Source organism: Papio anubis, chromosome 4 (genome assembly GCF_008728515.1).
Source record: "Papio anubis isolate 15944 chromosome 4, Panubis1.0, whole genome shotgun sequence".
In the NCBI taxonomy this organism is placed as follows: domain Eukaryota; kingdom Metazoa; phylum Chordata; class Mammalia; order Primates; family Cercopithecidae; genus Papio; species Papio anubis.
In genome coordinates, this window is record NC_044979.1 from 97597781 (window position 1) to 97613228 (window position 15448).

At 37.5% G+C, this 15448-nt stretch overlaps 1 protein-coding gene across 1 annotated transcript in view; it reads right to left on the reverse strand.

Annotated features, from left to right (window-relative positions):
• Positions 1-241: 241 nt before the first annotated feature.
• Positions 242-15448, reverse strand: part of HIBADH (3-hydroxyisobutyrate dehydrogenase) — a 137259-nt gene continuing 122052 nt past the window's right edge. The window contains exons 6-8 of the mRNA XM_003896164.3: positions 12987-13063; positions 6114-6270; positions 242-1182 (exon numbers count right to left, since the gene is read on the reverse strand). Of these exons, the coding sequence (XP_003896213.1) occupies positions 1024-1182; positions 6114-6270; positions 12987-13063 (393 nt within the window). The 3' untranslated portion in view covers positions 242-1023. The remainder of the gene's footprint in view (positions 1183-6113; positions 6271-12986; positions 13064-15448) is intronic.

Consider the following 15448-nt stretch of genomic DNA (forward strand, 5'->3'; position numbering starts at 1 on the left):
TACATTTAACACAGGCTGAATTCCTAGAGAACTGATGACCTAAAAAACATTCAAACGAATACTCAATAAGGATTCAGGTAAAGCAGCAAAACACTGGCTTGCCACTGGCCAACTCAGAGCTTTGTTCCTTTTGACCTCCCCTCCTTTCTCTTTATTCCCATCCTTTCCCCATTAATGTGAACGTCAGTTTGTCAGATCATTAGTTCACCAAATGATGGGGAAGAAACAAAAACCAAGAAAGTATTACCAGTATAGAAATTTATTTGAATTCAAAATAATATGGCTATATTTATAATAATATAATAATTATCTAAAGCAAATATCATCATTGGCTCTGAAATGGGTCTAAAGATGTCATTCTTTTCAAGTCAAAAAAATACGTAGTAAGAATGTACAAGACAGAAAAAAATATAAAAACAAGTCTGCTGAGTGTTGGGAGTTGGTGAGGGATATCCTACCATATTGTGACTGAGTCCAAATAGAAAACATGCTGCAACAGTTCTCCTGCTTTATCAGCTCCCTGGAAAATAAACCAGTAACCCTGGTAGTGCAGTAACCATTTGGTTAACAGCACAAACTTCCTGATGGACACAGATAGTAATTCATCACTGCATATCCCTTCTCTAACTTCTCTCTTCACACCAGTTCCTTTAAGATGGGTTTCATCCGGTTGACAAAAGATTTGCTTTTATTTGTAAAGTAAAGCAGATAATATCCTGATTGGAGGATTCAACGATTTAGTTGAGGATGCTCAGGGATCAAACTTTGTAAAAGGTCAATTCAGCTAGTTAGCAGATTCTATCAGTGGCTTGCAGAAAAAAAATTCAGATAATATGTTTGTTAAAAAGACAAAAAGAATAAGTGGTTAAAAATGGGTGAAAAAATCCTAGAGATTACTGTGACCTAGACAATCAAAAGCAGATAGGTGACCTTTGATTAAATCCATTTACTTGTGGAGTGAGCTAGAAGGAGGCTCCAAGACAGAGTTTGGTTCCCAACAGTGTCCGTGGCCAAAGGGCACACTCAGAAGGTCTCCTCCTCTCGTAGGAACTGGAACACAGATGAGAAGTCTTTCTTTGAGTAGCCCTTTGCACACATCATCCTGTAGATCTGATGGGCCAGACTGCCAAGAAGGATTGGGGTCTTTGTGCTAGTAGCAGAGTCTTGTGCCAATCCCAGATCCTAAATCAAACAAGAGGAAGAGAGAACACATTGAGACTGGTGGTAAAGGCTCTTTAGAACTGTGGTTCCTAATGTTTTGGTTTCAAAGAAGAAAAAATGTAATCTGAAAAAATAAGATAAATACTATGGTAAGTTAACATTTTTTAGTAAGTGCTTTCATATAATTGCAAAACTGCTCCAGACAGAAACCTTGATTTCTCTTGTATTTTTCCACCTTCCACAATACCTGTTTGTTTCAAAGATTTGAAGAAAAAAAAAATTTCCCTGTGTAATCTTATCTGTGGAAATCTGTAAGACTGACAAAATTTTTTTAAAAGATTCTTAAATGAAAACAAAGAGAAATAAAACTGCAAAACAGGAAACAGTTACAAATATTACTTCATCCAATAAATATTTGAAGTGTGCTGACAATGTGCCAGAAGCTGGGATAAAATGATGAGCAAAACAGCCACAGCCCACCCAAACTCACATTGTGTTAAGGAGAAAGACAAATAAACATGGTATAATTGGATAGGAGGAGTACTATCATGGGATCCAAGGAAGCAGGGTCTGGGGTGCTGGGAAAGGTGAAGAGAAAGAGACAGTGAAGCACAGACCTGGAGCCAGGTGAAAACATCGGGGTGGCAGGGAGGTGGTGGGCAAGGAAGAATGATCCTGGCAGACGGAACAGCAAATGTGAAGGTTTGTAAGAGAGAGAACAAGAGGGAGAAGTGAGTTCAGCATGATGAAATCAAGGAGTGGGGGATGGGAAAGGAAATCAGTCTGGTTGAGGCAAGCAAAAGCCAAGGCATCTGGGGGCTTGTCAGACAAGTTGCAGGGATGGACTTTAATCTCGAAGTAACTGAAACTACTACAAAAACTTCAAAGTAGAAGTGACACAATCAGGATTTTACATTTTAGAAGCGCACTCTTGCTTTGTTGTGGAAAATAAAGTGGAGAAGATCAGGCTGAAAGACAAGATCAGTTAAGATGTATTTGTGGTACAACACACACGAGGCTCAGCCAAGGTACTGCTAGCGGGGGAGGAGGGATGGATTCAAGGCATATTCAGGAAGCAGAATGAACAAACGTCATGGGGAATGAGGGAGAGTAAGCCAAGTATGGGCACATCTTGTCTGTCTGACTATGCTTCACTTTATCATGCTTCACAAATAATGCATGTTTGTTTTTGTATTTTAATAATCAAAGGTTTGTGGCAATCCTGCATTGAGCAAGTCTATCAGCACTGTTTTTCCAACAGCATGTGCCCAGCCATGCAGCTGTCACATTTTGGTAATTCTCACAATATTTTAAACTTTTTCATTACTATTATTTCTGTTATGGTGACTCTGATCAGTGACTTTTTTTTTTTTTTTTTTTTTTGAGACGGAGTTTCTCTCTTGTTGCCCAGGCTGGAGTGTAGCGGTGCAATCTTGACTCACTGCAACCTCCGCCTCCCAGGTTCAAGTGATTTTCCTCCCACAGCCTCCTGAGCAGCTGGGATTACAGGCATGTGCCACCACACCCAGCTTTTTTATTTTTAGTAGAGTTATTTTAGTAGGGTTTTGCCATGTTGGCCAGGCTGGTGTTGAACTCCTAACCTCAGGTGATACACCCGCCTCGGCCTCCCGAAGTGCTGGGATTACAGGCATGAGCCACTGTGCCCAGTGATCTTTGATGTTATTATTGAAACTGTTTTGGGGTGTCACAAAGCGCATATAAGATGGCAAACATAATCGATAAATGTGGTACACATGTATTCTGACTGCCCTGCCGCTGAATGGCAGCTCTCTCTTTCAATCCTCAGGCCTCCCTATTCCCTGAGACACAAAATATTGAAATTAGGTCAATTAATAACCCTACAATGATCTCTGAGTGTTCAAATGAAAGGAGTCAGCTGTCTCACACTTTAAATCAAAAGCTAGAAATGATTAAGCTTAGTGAGGAAGGCGTGTAGAAAATCAAGACAGGCTGAAAGGCAGGGCAACTAAAACAGCAGAATGCAAAGAAAAAATTCTTGAAGAAAATTACAAATGCTATTCCAGTGAACACATGAATGATAATGTGTTACTGCTCCCTATTGGCCTTACTGCTGATAGGGAGAAAGTTTGAGTGGTCTGCATAGATCAAACCAGCCACAACATTCCCTTAAACCAAAGCTTAACCCAGAACAAGGCCCTAACTTTCTTCAATTCTATGAAGGCTGAGAGAGGTGAGGAAGCTGCAGAAGATGTGTGAAGCTAGCAGTGATTAGTTCATGAGGATTAAGCAAAGAAGCCATCTCCATAACATAAAAGTGGAAGGTGAAGCAGCAAGTGCTGATGGAGAAACTGCAGGAAGTTATCCAGAAGATCCAGCTATCACTGATGAGGGTGGCCACACAAAACAACAGATTTTCAGTGTAGATGAAACAGCCTGCTGTTGGAAGATATCATCTAGGACTTTCACAGCTAAAGAGAAGTCAATGTCTGGTTCCAAAGCTTCAAAGGACAGGCTAACCCTGTTGTTAAGGGCCAGTGCAGCTGGTGACTTGAAGTTGAAGCCAGTGCTCATTTATCATTCCAAAAATCCTAGGGCCCTTAAGAATCACACTGAATCTGCTCTGCCTGTGCTCTACAAATGGAACAACAAAGTCTAAAAGAAAGCGCATCTGTTTATGGGATGGTTTACTGAATATTTTAAGCCCACTGTTGAGACCTACTGGTCAGAAGATTCCTTTCAAAACATGACTGCTCACTGACAGTACACGTAGTCACCCAAGGGTGCTGATGGAGATGTACAAGATTAATGTTGTTTTCATGTCTATGAACACAACAACATCCATTCTGTAGCCCATGGATCAAAGAGTCGTTTTTCAACTCTTATGTGAGAAATATTTCATAAGGCAATAGCTACCATATATAGTGATTCCTCTGACAGATCTGGGCAGAGTAAACTGAAAACCTTATGAAAATAATTTGCCATTCTAGATGCCATTAAGAATATTTGTGATTCATGGGAGGAGGTCAAAATATCAACATTAATAGGAGTTTGGAAGAAGCTGATTCCAATGCTCATGTATAACTTTGAGGCCTTTAAGACTTCAATGGAGAAAGTCACTGCAGATGTGGTGCAAACAGAACTAGAATTAGAAGTGGAGCCTGCAGATGTGACTGAATTACTGCCATCTTGTGCTAAACTTGAAGGGATGAGGAGTTACTTCTTATGGATGAGCAAAGAAAGTGGTTTCTTGAGATAGCTCTACTCCTGGTGAAATGACAACAAAGGATTTAGAATATTACACAAATTTAGTTAATAAAGTAGCATCAGGGTCTGAGAGGATTGCCTCCAATTTTGAAAGAAGTTCTACTGTGGGTAAAATGCTATCAAACAGCAGCACATAAATCTTCTATGAAAGGATGACTCAATCAATGCAGTAAACTTAAACTTCATTACTATCTTATTTTAAGAAATTGTCATAGCCACCCAACCTTCAGCAACCACCAACCCTGGTCAATCAGCAGTCATCAACCTCAAGGCAAGACCTTCCACCAGCAAAAAAGACTTATGACTCACTGAAGGCTCAAATAATTGTTAGCATTTTTTAGCAGTAGAGCATTTTGAAATTAAGATACGTATATTGTTTAGACATAATGCTACTGCACACTTAATAGACTACAGCATAGTGTAAATGTAATTTTTATATGTACTGGGAAACCAAAATATTTGTGTGACTTGCTTTGTTGTGGTTGTCTGGAACTGAACCCACAATATCTCCAAGGTATGCCTGTGTGGTATCTAGGTATATGTATTCTTACTTTTTCTTTTTTTTTTTTTTGAGATGAAGTCTCGCTCTGTTACCCAGGCTGGAGTGTAATGGCACGATCTCAGCGGACTGCAATCTCCACCTCCCGGGTTCAAGTGATTCTCCTGCCTCAGCCTCCTGAGTAGCTGGGCTTACAGACGCGTGCCACCACGCCTGACTAATTTTTTGTATTTGTAGTAGAAATGGGGTTTTACCACGTTAGCTGGACTGGTCTCGAACTCCTGATCTCAGGTAATCTACCCACCGTGGCCTCCCAAAATGCTGGGATTATAGGCATGAGCCACTGCGCCTGGCCGTATTCTTACTTTTGAATCAGAAACAAACAAAAAAACCCACCCTCAACTGGGAGAAAATAGCACTGCAGAAATCTGAAAGTTAGCTCGTCTAAAAATTATTTTCTACAGTTGACAGCACAGACTTTCTAAAGTTGAGATCTCAAATAAGAGAAGGATGACAATCTGCTTTTCAAACGACTTAACTAATTTTTACATATAAATCCATATATTAAAATCTTAAAGCAGGAAGATGTATTTGGAAATCTATTATCAATGGGAAAATCCTCTCTTCTTTTGTGATGCATATATGCACTGCCAGTGTATTATCAACAATGAGAAAATTCTCACTGCTGTCATTTAAGAAGTTGGTAAATTAACCTAAGTTTATGATGAACCAAATTTTACCAGCTCATATAAACAAACCCAAGCGCGCGCATGCGCACACACACACACACACAGCCTGGCCCATCACACACACACACACACACACACACACACACACACACATACAGCCTGGCCCATCACACACACACACACAGCCTGGCCCATCTCACACACGCGCACACACACACACACACACACACACACACACACACAAAAACACAGCCTGGCCCATCACACACACACACACACACACACACACAGCCTGGCCCATTCTTCTCATCCAAAAGGCCAGGAATAAAAATGAACAAGATACGGATTTATGGATTTTCATCTAAGCTAGGTTTTTACTCTTTCAGTGAGAGTGAATATTCTAGTAATTTTGCCTCTTCTATGAGACATATGCTTTATTAAGAGAAAGAGAAGGAAAGTGTTATTAGACCATGAAACATTTTTCCTTCTCTCTTGGTTAGTGTCTATATTTACCATACCTTAGCCATGAGTGTTGTTCCAAATCCACCCTGATAGTTATTAGCTGAGGGAACACCGTCCATCACTCCAGGCACAGGATTGTAAGTGTCACTTGACCAACACCGTCCTGAGCTCATGTTTAGGATTTTAGCCAGTAGTTTTGGGTCAAGCCCTAACCTGTCAAAGGTCAAAGAAAAGAAGTGTTAAGTGTCAAAATGTACAAGTCGTGCGTGACTTATTTATGTATGGGGATGCTCCATCTTCTCTCTCCATTTATTATATGTCTTCTAAAATCTAAGCAGATTGATATGAGAGTGAACAATCCAATTTTGAATTATAGGGTACTAAACACTACTGGTTAAATAACATTTTTGAGCCAGGACCATTTTGCATTTAGAGAAAACCTATGTTATCCTATTATTAAGAAAAACTAATATATAATTGCATAAAAGTACTATTGCTTTATCACACTCATGGGTTTTCTAATCTTTGGACATTACTACATTTATGTGTCACATAAGAACCTTAAACCAATATGATAATTTAAATTCTACATTCTTTACCCACAAATGATATATTTCAGAAAGAAATATTGACAGATAAACGATGCATCATGGGAGTCTGTGTGAATGCATTTATATGTATGTTTATTCCTTTAGTTTTTACGAGAATAAATGCAAGAGATGAGCCAGGAGCTGTAAACGAGCTTAAGAAAAGTTATTATAAAAGAAGACTTTTTTGCTGCAAACTTTTCCTTACTTACTAAATCTTTATTAGACAATCTTGCTTATGAAGCAAGTCTGCACAGAGTTGTGACATATGCTATCTATTCAGAGACATGCATTATAGTTCTGGGTCAACTGCTGATAAGGTTACTGATCCTGATAAAACAAAGCTTGCCCAAGCGGAAACATCATTTGTTCTATCACTGGGCTGATGGCAGAAACGGCTGTTCAGTATGGACCCTAGAAAAAATAGAATCAAAATGCTCCATTACTTGGATTCTAAAGATATAATGCAGTTTGGGAAGCACAATTTTGCTAAGTATCATTGAATCAAGTTTCAAATAAAACTTTATACCTAGCAATTTATTTGGTTTCTTTTATACACAGAGCCATTATGAAACAATTGTCATAAAAGCTTTCCGCTTTTTCTTAAAACCAACCTCTTCCAGAAAATAAAAACACTGAAAAGAGACACTTATGTAAATGTTAAACAAACTATGCATCTTGGCATGCTTAGATTGTTTGTGTGTCTAAAATACATGTCTGTTTATTTCAAAATCTGAATATCATGGCCAATAAAACATTTTTTTCAGATGCTAGAGCAGGGGGCTGAGGCTAACAGCCAAAAATATGTATGGAATTACCACATAATACAACTGTTATGTAATCAGGCTTTCAAGGGGTAGCTGTGGTTCCCAGACTGCTATGTGGCATATCAAGTATCTGAATTCATATGGTGGCCCATGTTATAGTGATGGGTTTTACTAAGGATTATAACAGATACAGAAACTCACTCTAAATCGGCTATCATTCATTCTGTTCAACTGTAGATTGCCCGAGAGAAACCCAACAGTTTCATTCATTCTTTTATAAAGATCCAAGTTCACTGCATGTATAGTTTGCTACTGATGCTTGCTTTCTCCTTTTAAATAAGATTAGGCTATCAGTATGCTATTGTAGTATATCACTTAGGAAAAGATAAAGCCAGTGTGCTTAGTGAATAATTGTGAAAAGTAAAACCACAAATTAACAATTAGTTAATTCGCTATACCTGGAAAGTACAAATGTTCAAGAATGCATACATCTAATATGCTCCATAAGGAGAAAAGACTTTTAAAGACTCCAAAACGTCGCTTTCTCCCTCCACTTGAAATACAATTTCAGGACTTCCTAATTTAGATCTTTGAAGATGGTTCATCACATTTAAAGCAGCAGAATTCCTCCCTTCTTTCTAATCTACCAGGTTACACTCAGTAGTAGCTCACAAGAGCTTTTACGGCTAAGGAAATTCTCTTCTATAATATTCAACAAAATGGTGAGCAAAGCCAATTATCCTAACTTTGTAAAACCCTACATTTTTCTTGAATGTTCAAGGAAGAGTACTGGTACTGATTGATGGAAACCCTTTTTGGTGAACACATTACTATTTAGAAGCATCCTGAGGGGCACACACAAAAAAATCAGGCGGCAGTTTTTCATTCTCACTTTTCAAATCTGATGCTTCCCCACCGTGCTGATTCCCTTCAGGAGATAGTTACTCCCTCTCCACTTCCCTCCCCCTGCCCCCACCCGTAGCAAAGTGTATCATTAAAAAGAGCAAGTTAGAAGTGTTTTGCATTTCATCTTTCTGAGGATTCTTTCTCTGGCACATACATAACTGACAGTTAAAATTAGACATGATATTAAAATCAGTTACTGAAGTCCTCTGTTTTCCACTGTGCCCAAGGCTTGTAATGGTCTGAAACCAGCTAGAATACACAGTAATTGTCATTCAGAGTCTATCCTAGAACGTCATGCTTCACTGGAGAAGACTGAGTTTCCATTCGAAATCAACAAATTAATCCAAGACAGGTATCTGAAAGGGCAAGTTTAATAGGAAGCAGCTACTGGGCTCTCAACCATGATAAAATGTTATTGCTGTTTCCCTGTAAATTGGCTGGGAACATATGATACTTTCTGCATAAGAGCCCCATTGCTGTTCAGAAGATATACAGCTCAAGCCATCAAAAGAATGACAGTCTGTCAGTCCCCATAATAACTTGCCACTGGATGTGGTTCGAGAGTGCATGCGTGCATGCATGTGGCTTTACAATTGCTGGAATGTTCTCTGATATAAACAGAATGAATTCATTGCTCTGACTGCATATATAATGCATCTCAAATAAACGTCACTGTGTCAAATCTACTCACCTCTAAAACATAAGAATTTTAAATGAGGTTTTGGAATAAGTAAAAATAATGCATAAACTGTAAAAAAATTTTAAAAATTAAACATTTGCCTTCAATGTAACCAAGACTTTAAGGGCCAAAAAAGTTTGTTTATATTATCTGTGAGTAATCTATACTGTCTGGTTTTACGAAAGAATGAAACAAATTATGTCACTAAACTGGGATGTTTATATATCACAGGAACATATCTGGAAATGACACATCTAAGACCATGTCAGTTTTAATTAATCACTTATCCATCAATGTTTACTGAGATCTACTATACCCAAGTGCTACACGTGCAGCCAAGGAGACAGTAAGAAGGAAGCTAAGAGGAGGCTGTGCCAGTCTGCCAGGAGGGCTGAGTTAAGACCCACCTGGATAACTTTTACTTTTGGCAAGAGACTCACTCACTCACTCCCCTACCTCCTCCCTCCTCTCCTTATTTATCTGACAAATCTTCACTGGGTGCCTAATACCTGCCAGGTATATTCTTAAGATATGGCAATGAGTAAACAAACCATTCCCCTTCATGGAGCTTCTAGATGGGAAGACAGGTAATAAACAGACAAATAAATATGTAATGCCAGCTAGTGAGACATGTTAGGAAGAAAAAGATTAAAGTACAATTTAATTTCAAACAATAACCACCTCACCACAACCACAAATATCATTACCACATATCGACACCTACTATGTGCCAGAAATTGTTTTACGTGGGTTAACTCACTTAATCTTCACAACAACCCAGTGGATAGATGTAATTATTTTTGTCATTTTATAAACGAAAAAAGCTTAATTATGTGGGACAGCTTGGATGCAGACCTACATGCATGCCCAAACACATGCTATTGTATTGGCTAGTAGTTGACTATTAAGTAGGTGGTGAACTTAATACGTATTGGTATACACAGGTAGTAAACCAATACGTATTGGCTAGTTGTTGATAAAATATGATGGCATTTTATCAGTTTATTAAGAAATCTGTATGATAAGTGAATGATTTGGGTTGACATAGTCTTAGATGTTTCATTTCCAGATCTGTTCCTGTGATACAAACATCCCAGTTTAGTGACATAATTTGTTTTGTTCTTACGTAAAACCAGACAGTATAGAGACATACAAAGAACAAACTTTCTGGCCGTTTACAAATTACAAACTTTTGCCATCTGTTATATTTATTAGGGTACACAACTAAGGCTCCAGTCATCACATAAATGCAAAAGCAACATCTTCTAAGGGCAGTATGCAAGAAACTATTAATAAAACCACACTGGAGGGAAAGTTCTCATCTTGAACAGCTTTCCAGAAGTTCAGCTGCTTCAAGCTTCTTTTGGTGGAAGACAATAGAGTGGGTGCTGGAGGAGCCTGGGCCTGGTTGGTAATGCAAATAACTTGTTATACTACCAATATATATATATTTTAAATCAATTTCCAGTGGAGCTGGTAATTTAAAACAACAAAACATTATCAATGTTGTCTCTATGTGATACACAGGAACAAAACCTCTCTAATACAAGTAGGGTACTTTCAGGGCCATAAAACTATGATTCTAATGCCTATGTAGGAATGCAATTAGAAAGCAGAAAAGTCTAATAAAAAAGGAATCTCAAAATATATTGTATACCATATTTTGTACTTTTTTTTTTTTTTTTACAACATTTAAAAACTTTGCTAACATCCATAAAGACTCATTGTAAAAGAGCATAGGGTCAATAAGAATTTTAAACTGTAAGATTTTATTCTTCATTATTTTTAAAAAAGTGTTCCAGAAAAACCACTGACTTATGAGAATAAAATTAATCAGAGATGATGACTTCACAGGAATGGGTGACTCAATTTGTAAATGTTGACATTAATGCTCTGAAAAATTTCACTTCAGAGTGGACAGAATATAAATGTGGCTAAACCGTTTTGATGCTATACTACTTTGTGGGAATTTACTACTTGAGAATTTATGCTTGCTGATGCCAATTTTCTCTTTCACCTTGCAGAGCTCAATAAATCGTGGCTGCTCTCTATACTCTATTAGAGAAAAATCCTGTCACTTTAAACCATGTCTGTAAACCATGGAGAAAAGACAATAGCAGAAGCATTCATTTTTAGGGCCTTTAAACCACTGAGAATCTTTGTAAGATAAAGTGGTAAAACCCTCATGTTATGAAAATAAGCAATTCATTGGTATAATCTGAAACACGAGAAACTTATACATTATTTTTAACAGTTAAGTACAACTAGTGAGTTTCTGCCTTGTGTTCAGACTTTTAAAATATATTTTATGTTATATATATCAGTATATATGTAGAGTTTTAGAAAAATTAAACATTTAAAAGTTTCATATTTCTAAATAATAATTTTGTCATAGTTGATCAGAGCCAAAAATAAGGGAAACTCTGTTAATTGCTTCTGCTCTCTTACATGTCTTTTTTTAAAAATCACTTTTCATTTTCTCCTTGAAAACGAACCCACTACAAGTGAGTGGGCAAAGAGGGAAAGTTGTAGTACAGTATAGCCTAAGTTCATCCAGCATTTTACTTTATATAATCATTTATATCCAGAAAATAAAAATAAAATTCTAAACATACATATGCATACCAATCCTGCTGTCAACACCAATTGTATATGTAATTTATGTTCCAGAAATGTACATTTTCCTCTTCCATGAAATTAGTCTAGAGAATGAACATGAAAACAAGTTGCTAGTAACCAGTTTTTCAATTATAAGTGACCCATATCCTAAAACTGGCCACAATACAAACATAACACTCTGAAAAGGTGCCTATATACTACCACTTTTATTAAGGCTCTGTACAGACATGCTTTACCGTCTTATGGACATTCAATTTTAAAATGTAAATGGTACACGATATTGATAAACCAATTAGTGCTGATGCAAAGCAAATTCCTCTTTTATCTCAATTACAACATGACAACTTAATAGGTCAAGATAGTTAAACATCTGAGACAAGGGCAATTCAATAAAATAACAGCATCTTGATATGGTAATTAAGAGGAAATGTGAATCCGTTACTGTGTTTTCAAAAATATCTCAAGTATGTTGGCTCTTTTTATTACTTTTATTAAAAGCTGTGCTAGGAAACACTATTCTGTTTTGTGATATATTTGGTAAGCAGTTTTGGGGAATGTGATGAAAGCAACTGAGTAAAGCATCCTGCTCATTAAGCATTTTCTAAAGTAAGCAATGTATATTTATTATTTTCATGAAATATAAAACATTCAAAAAATTAATTAGGTGATTAATCATATGTAGCATTACTAACCCAAAAGATTAAAGGCTAAAATTAAAACATTAACCTTAAGCATTTAAAAGATGATCATCCATAGGAAAAACAGAATTCCTGAATCACTTTAAGCAAAGTATGCCATTTTAATAGAAAGATACATACTAATGCAAAGTAACTAAACGACAGGCAAAATAAAATGAAAGAGTTATACATATGAACTGCAGCTTTATGAATGCTATCCAGTTTTTAGCCTGAGAATGAACCACCAAGAACACTTTTAGGGCAGATTTGGGGGACCATATTTTTAAAAGGTACATAAAGTAGTCACATGGTAGCATACCACTTGAATTCACTACACACTAAAACCATGTCTTATACAAATTTGTCCCGACATTCCAAAGTATGTTTAAATTTTATAGTAAAAATGTTTCTTGCATTTCAACATAATAGAAGAAATGGGGCTCCCATATAAAAAGGATAATATAACTTCAAATGCACAGGCAATACATTTTATGGCTATGGCAAAAAGTATTCATGCTCTCCTGGGTCCTATTGCTTGTCCAATAAGCAAAGTCTGTTCAACTTGAATAATGAAGTACTTTCAAAATGTTCTTGGATCAACTCATTTATCTCTCATGAACATCATTTTTTTAACATCAGAAAATCAAATAGGAAAGCCTATAAAAATGTTAGTATAAAAATGTACTATTCAAACCTGATTCCAAGATTCATAGTTTCAGCAGTTCCGATCATACTAATAGCTAACAGCATGTTGTTGCAGATCTTTGCCGCCTGAAAATAAATTGAGTACATATTAAATATCTGTATTTTTAAGCTATAACTCACAGGATGTTTTTCCTTGCCCAATTCCAGGGGCTACGTTCTAAAAGAAGTAACATTCAACTGTTGATTTTCTCGAGTGGGGAAGAGAACATGATGCAGCCTGGCTCCCTCTGAACCTCATGCTATCCCAGAGCAGACTTGCAGGTCTCCTCCACTAGGTAATAAATTTGCCTATGTGAAAATTTATTTTTCACATCGCTACTACGGGCTCAGCACTATAGGGTACAACTGCTCTTTACAGGATGTAACTTACAGTCTAATTGGGAAATGGGAGTAATATGCTATATGAAAAGGCAACAAAACAAGTGGTGAATTGTAAGGTAGAAGCTATAAGAGATAGGAGGAGGAGTTCAGAGCAACACGATCACTGAAGGCAGGAAGAGAGAGGAAGTGGAACCTGAAATCATCCTTTAGGAGGCCAAGGCAGGATTTAAACAGGCAAGAAAGGGAAAGAAGGAGATCCGGGGAGAAGGGTAAATATATAAGGATTAAATATTTTACATGGGATGTTGCTGGGGAACAGTAAGAAAATTGATTAATATGCCTATGTTTTAAGGAATAGTGAGAAATTTGATAGTTAAGACTGGGGCAAGAACATGTCAGCTATGAAAGCTAGGGTGTAGAGTTAAAATTTGACACGGTAGGAAATTGGGATCTATTCAAAGTTTCAGAATGGGGAAGCACTATGATGATACAAGCATCTTGATGGAGTTGGTCTGGGTTATGGTGTTGGACTGAGGGGTAAATTTGGCATTCAGGGACTTATTAGGCCCCCTGAGCAGTAAACTAGGTGTGAGACACTGAAAGAAAGGGTTGGACCAGGTCCTGTGTTGAATGGAAATGAAGGTCAACAATGAGAGTAATTTGAATTAATAGAGCTTGGAGACTGTGTAAGAATATGGAGACAATAAATATATCTAAGATAATACCAAGTCTAGAGTGAGATAGAGTCCTAGTGACTAGGATAAAAGCATTAAGAGGAGGAGTGAGAGTGTGTTTGTGTGTGAGTGTGTGTGTGTGTGTGTGTATTGGGAGGGGGAGGGAAACAACTAGCTTGATTTCAGTGTTCAGTATTGTTTAATCGTCTCTGTCAATCACCTCATATTTCTAAATTAAAGTTACTTTTCAAGAAAAAGTTTGAAGTCCATGAGTTATTGCTGACTGATTGTACTACAAATAGAGCTATGGCAAGTACAGTTGACCCTTGAATGATGAGGGGGTTAGGGGTGCCCACCCCCGGTTGCAGTCAAAAACCTATGTATCACTTTTGACTCTCCAAAAACTTAAGTACTAATAGCCCACTGTTGACTGGAAGCCTCGTCAATAACACAAACAGTTGATTAACACATATTTTTACATGTATTATATATTGTATTCTTACGGTAAAGTAAGCTAGAGAAAAAATGTTAGAGAGAATCATGAGGAAGATAAAAATATATTTATTATTCATTAAGTGGAAGTGGATCACCATAAAGGTCTTCAATCCCATCATCTTAATAATGAGTAGGCTGAGGAGGAAGAGGAGGTGTTGGCTCTTTGCTGTCTCAGGGGTGACAGAGGCAGAAGAGGTGGAGGTGGCAGAAGGGGAGGCAGGAGGGGCCGGCACACTCCAGATAACTTTATGGAAATTGTCATTTGTATCAGACTTTTCTGCTGTTTCATTTCTCTAAAAACGTTTTTGTATGGTACCAATCCGTCTTCCACTGTGTGCTTTATTTTCAGTGTCTGTATCATAGAAAGGTCCATGTTGTAAAAGAAGTTGAAAGGAGTCTTGAATAATAAGAACCATTCTGCCTTACTGTCTAATGTCCATTTGTTTCCTGGCACTGCTTTCAGTACATCATCTTCCTCCTCATCTGGCACTGTTCAGAAGCACTCATCTCCACCAAGTCTCTTCTGTTAATTACTCTGGTGTGGTGTCTATTAGCTCTTGAATTTCTCCAAGATCCGTATCTTGAAAGCTTTCATACACTCCCCACCTTTTCTGTCATATGCACAGTCTCTTTAGTGATTTCCTTGATTGGCCCTGCCATAAATCCTGTGAAGTCCAGTACAACATCTGGACACTTTTTTCCAGCAGGAATTTACTGTTAGGGACTTGATGGCTTTCAAGGTGTTTTCTACAATAACAATGGCATCTTCAGTGGTGTAATCGTTCCAGATTTTCATGATGTTCTATCAGGGTTTTCTTCCACAGTGACAATCCTTCCCATAGAGTACCATGTGTAATAAGCCTTAAAGGTCCTTATGATCCCCTAATCTAGAGGCTGAATTAGGGGTGTTGTGTTTAGGGGCAAGTTGGCCCCTTGGATGCCCTTCAGTGTTGAACTCATA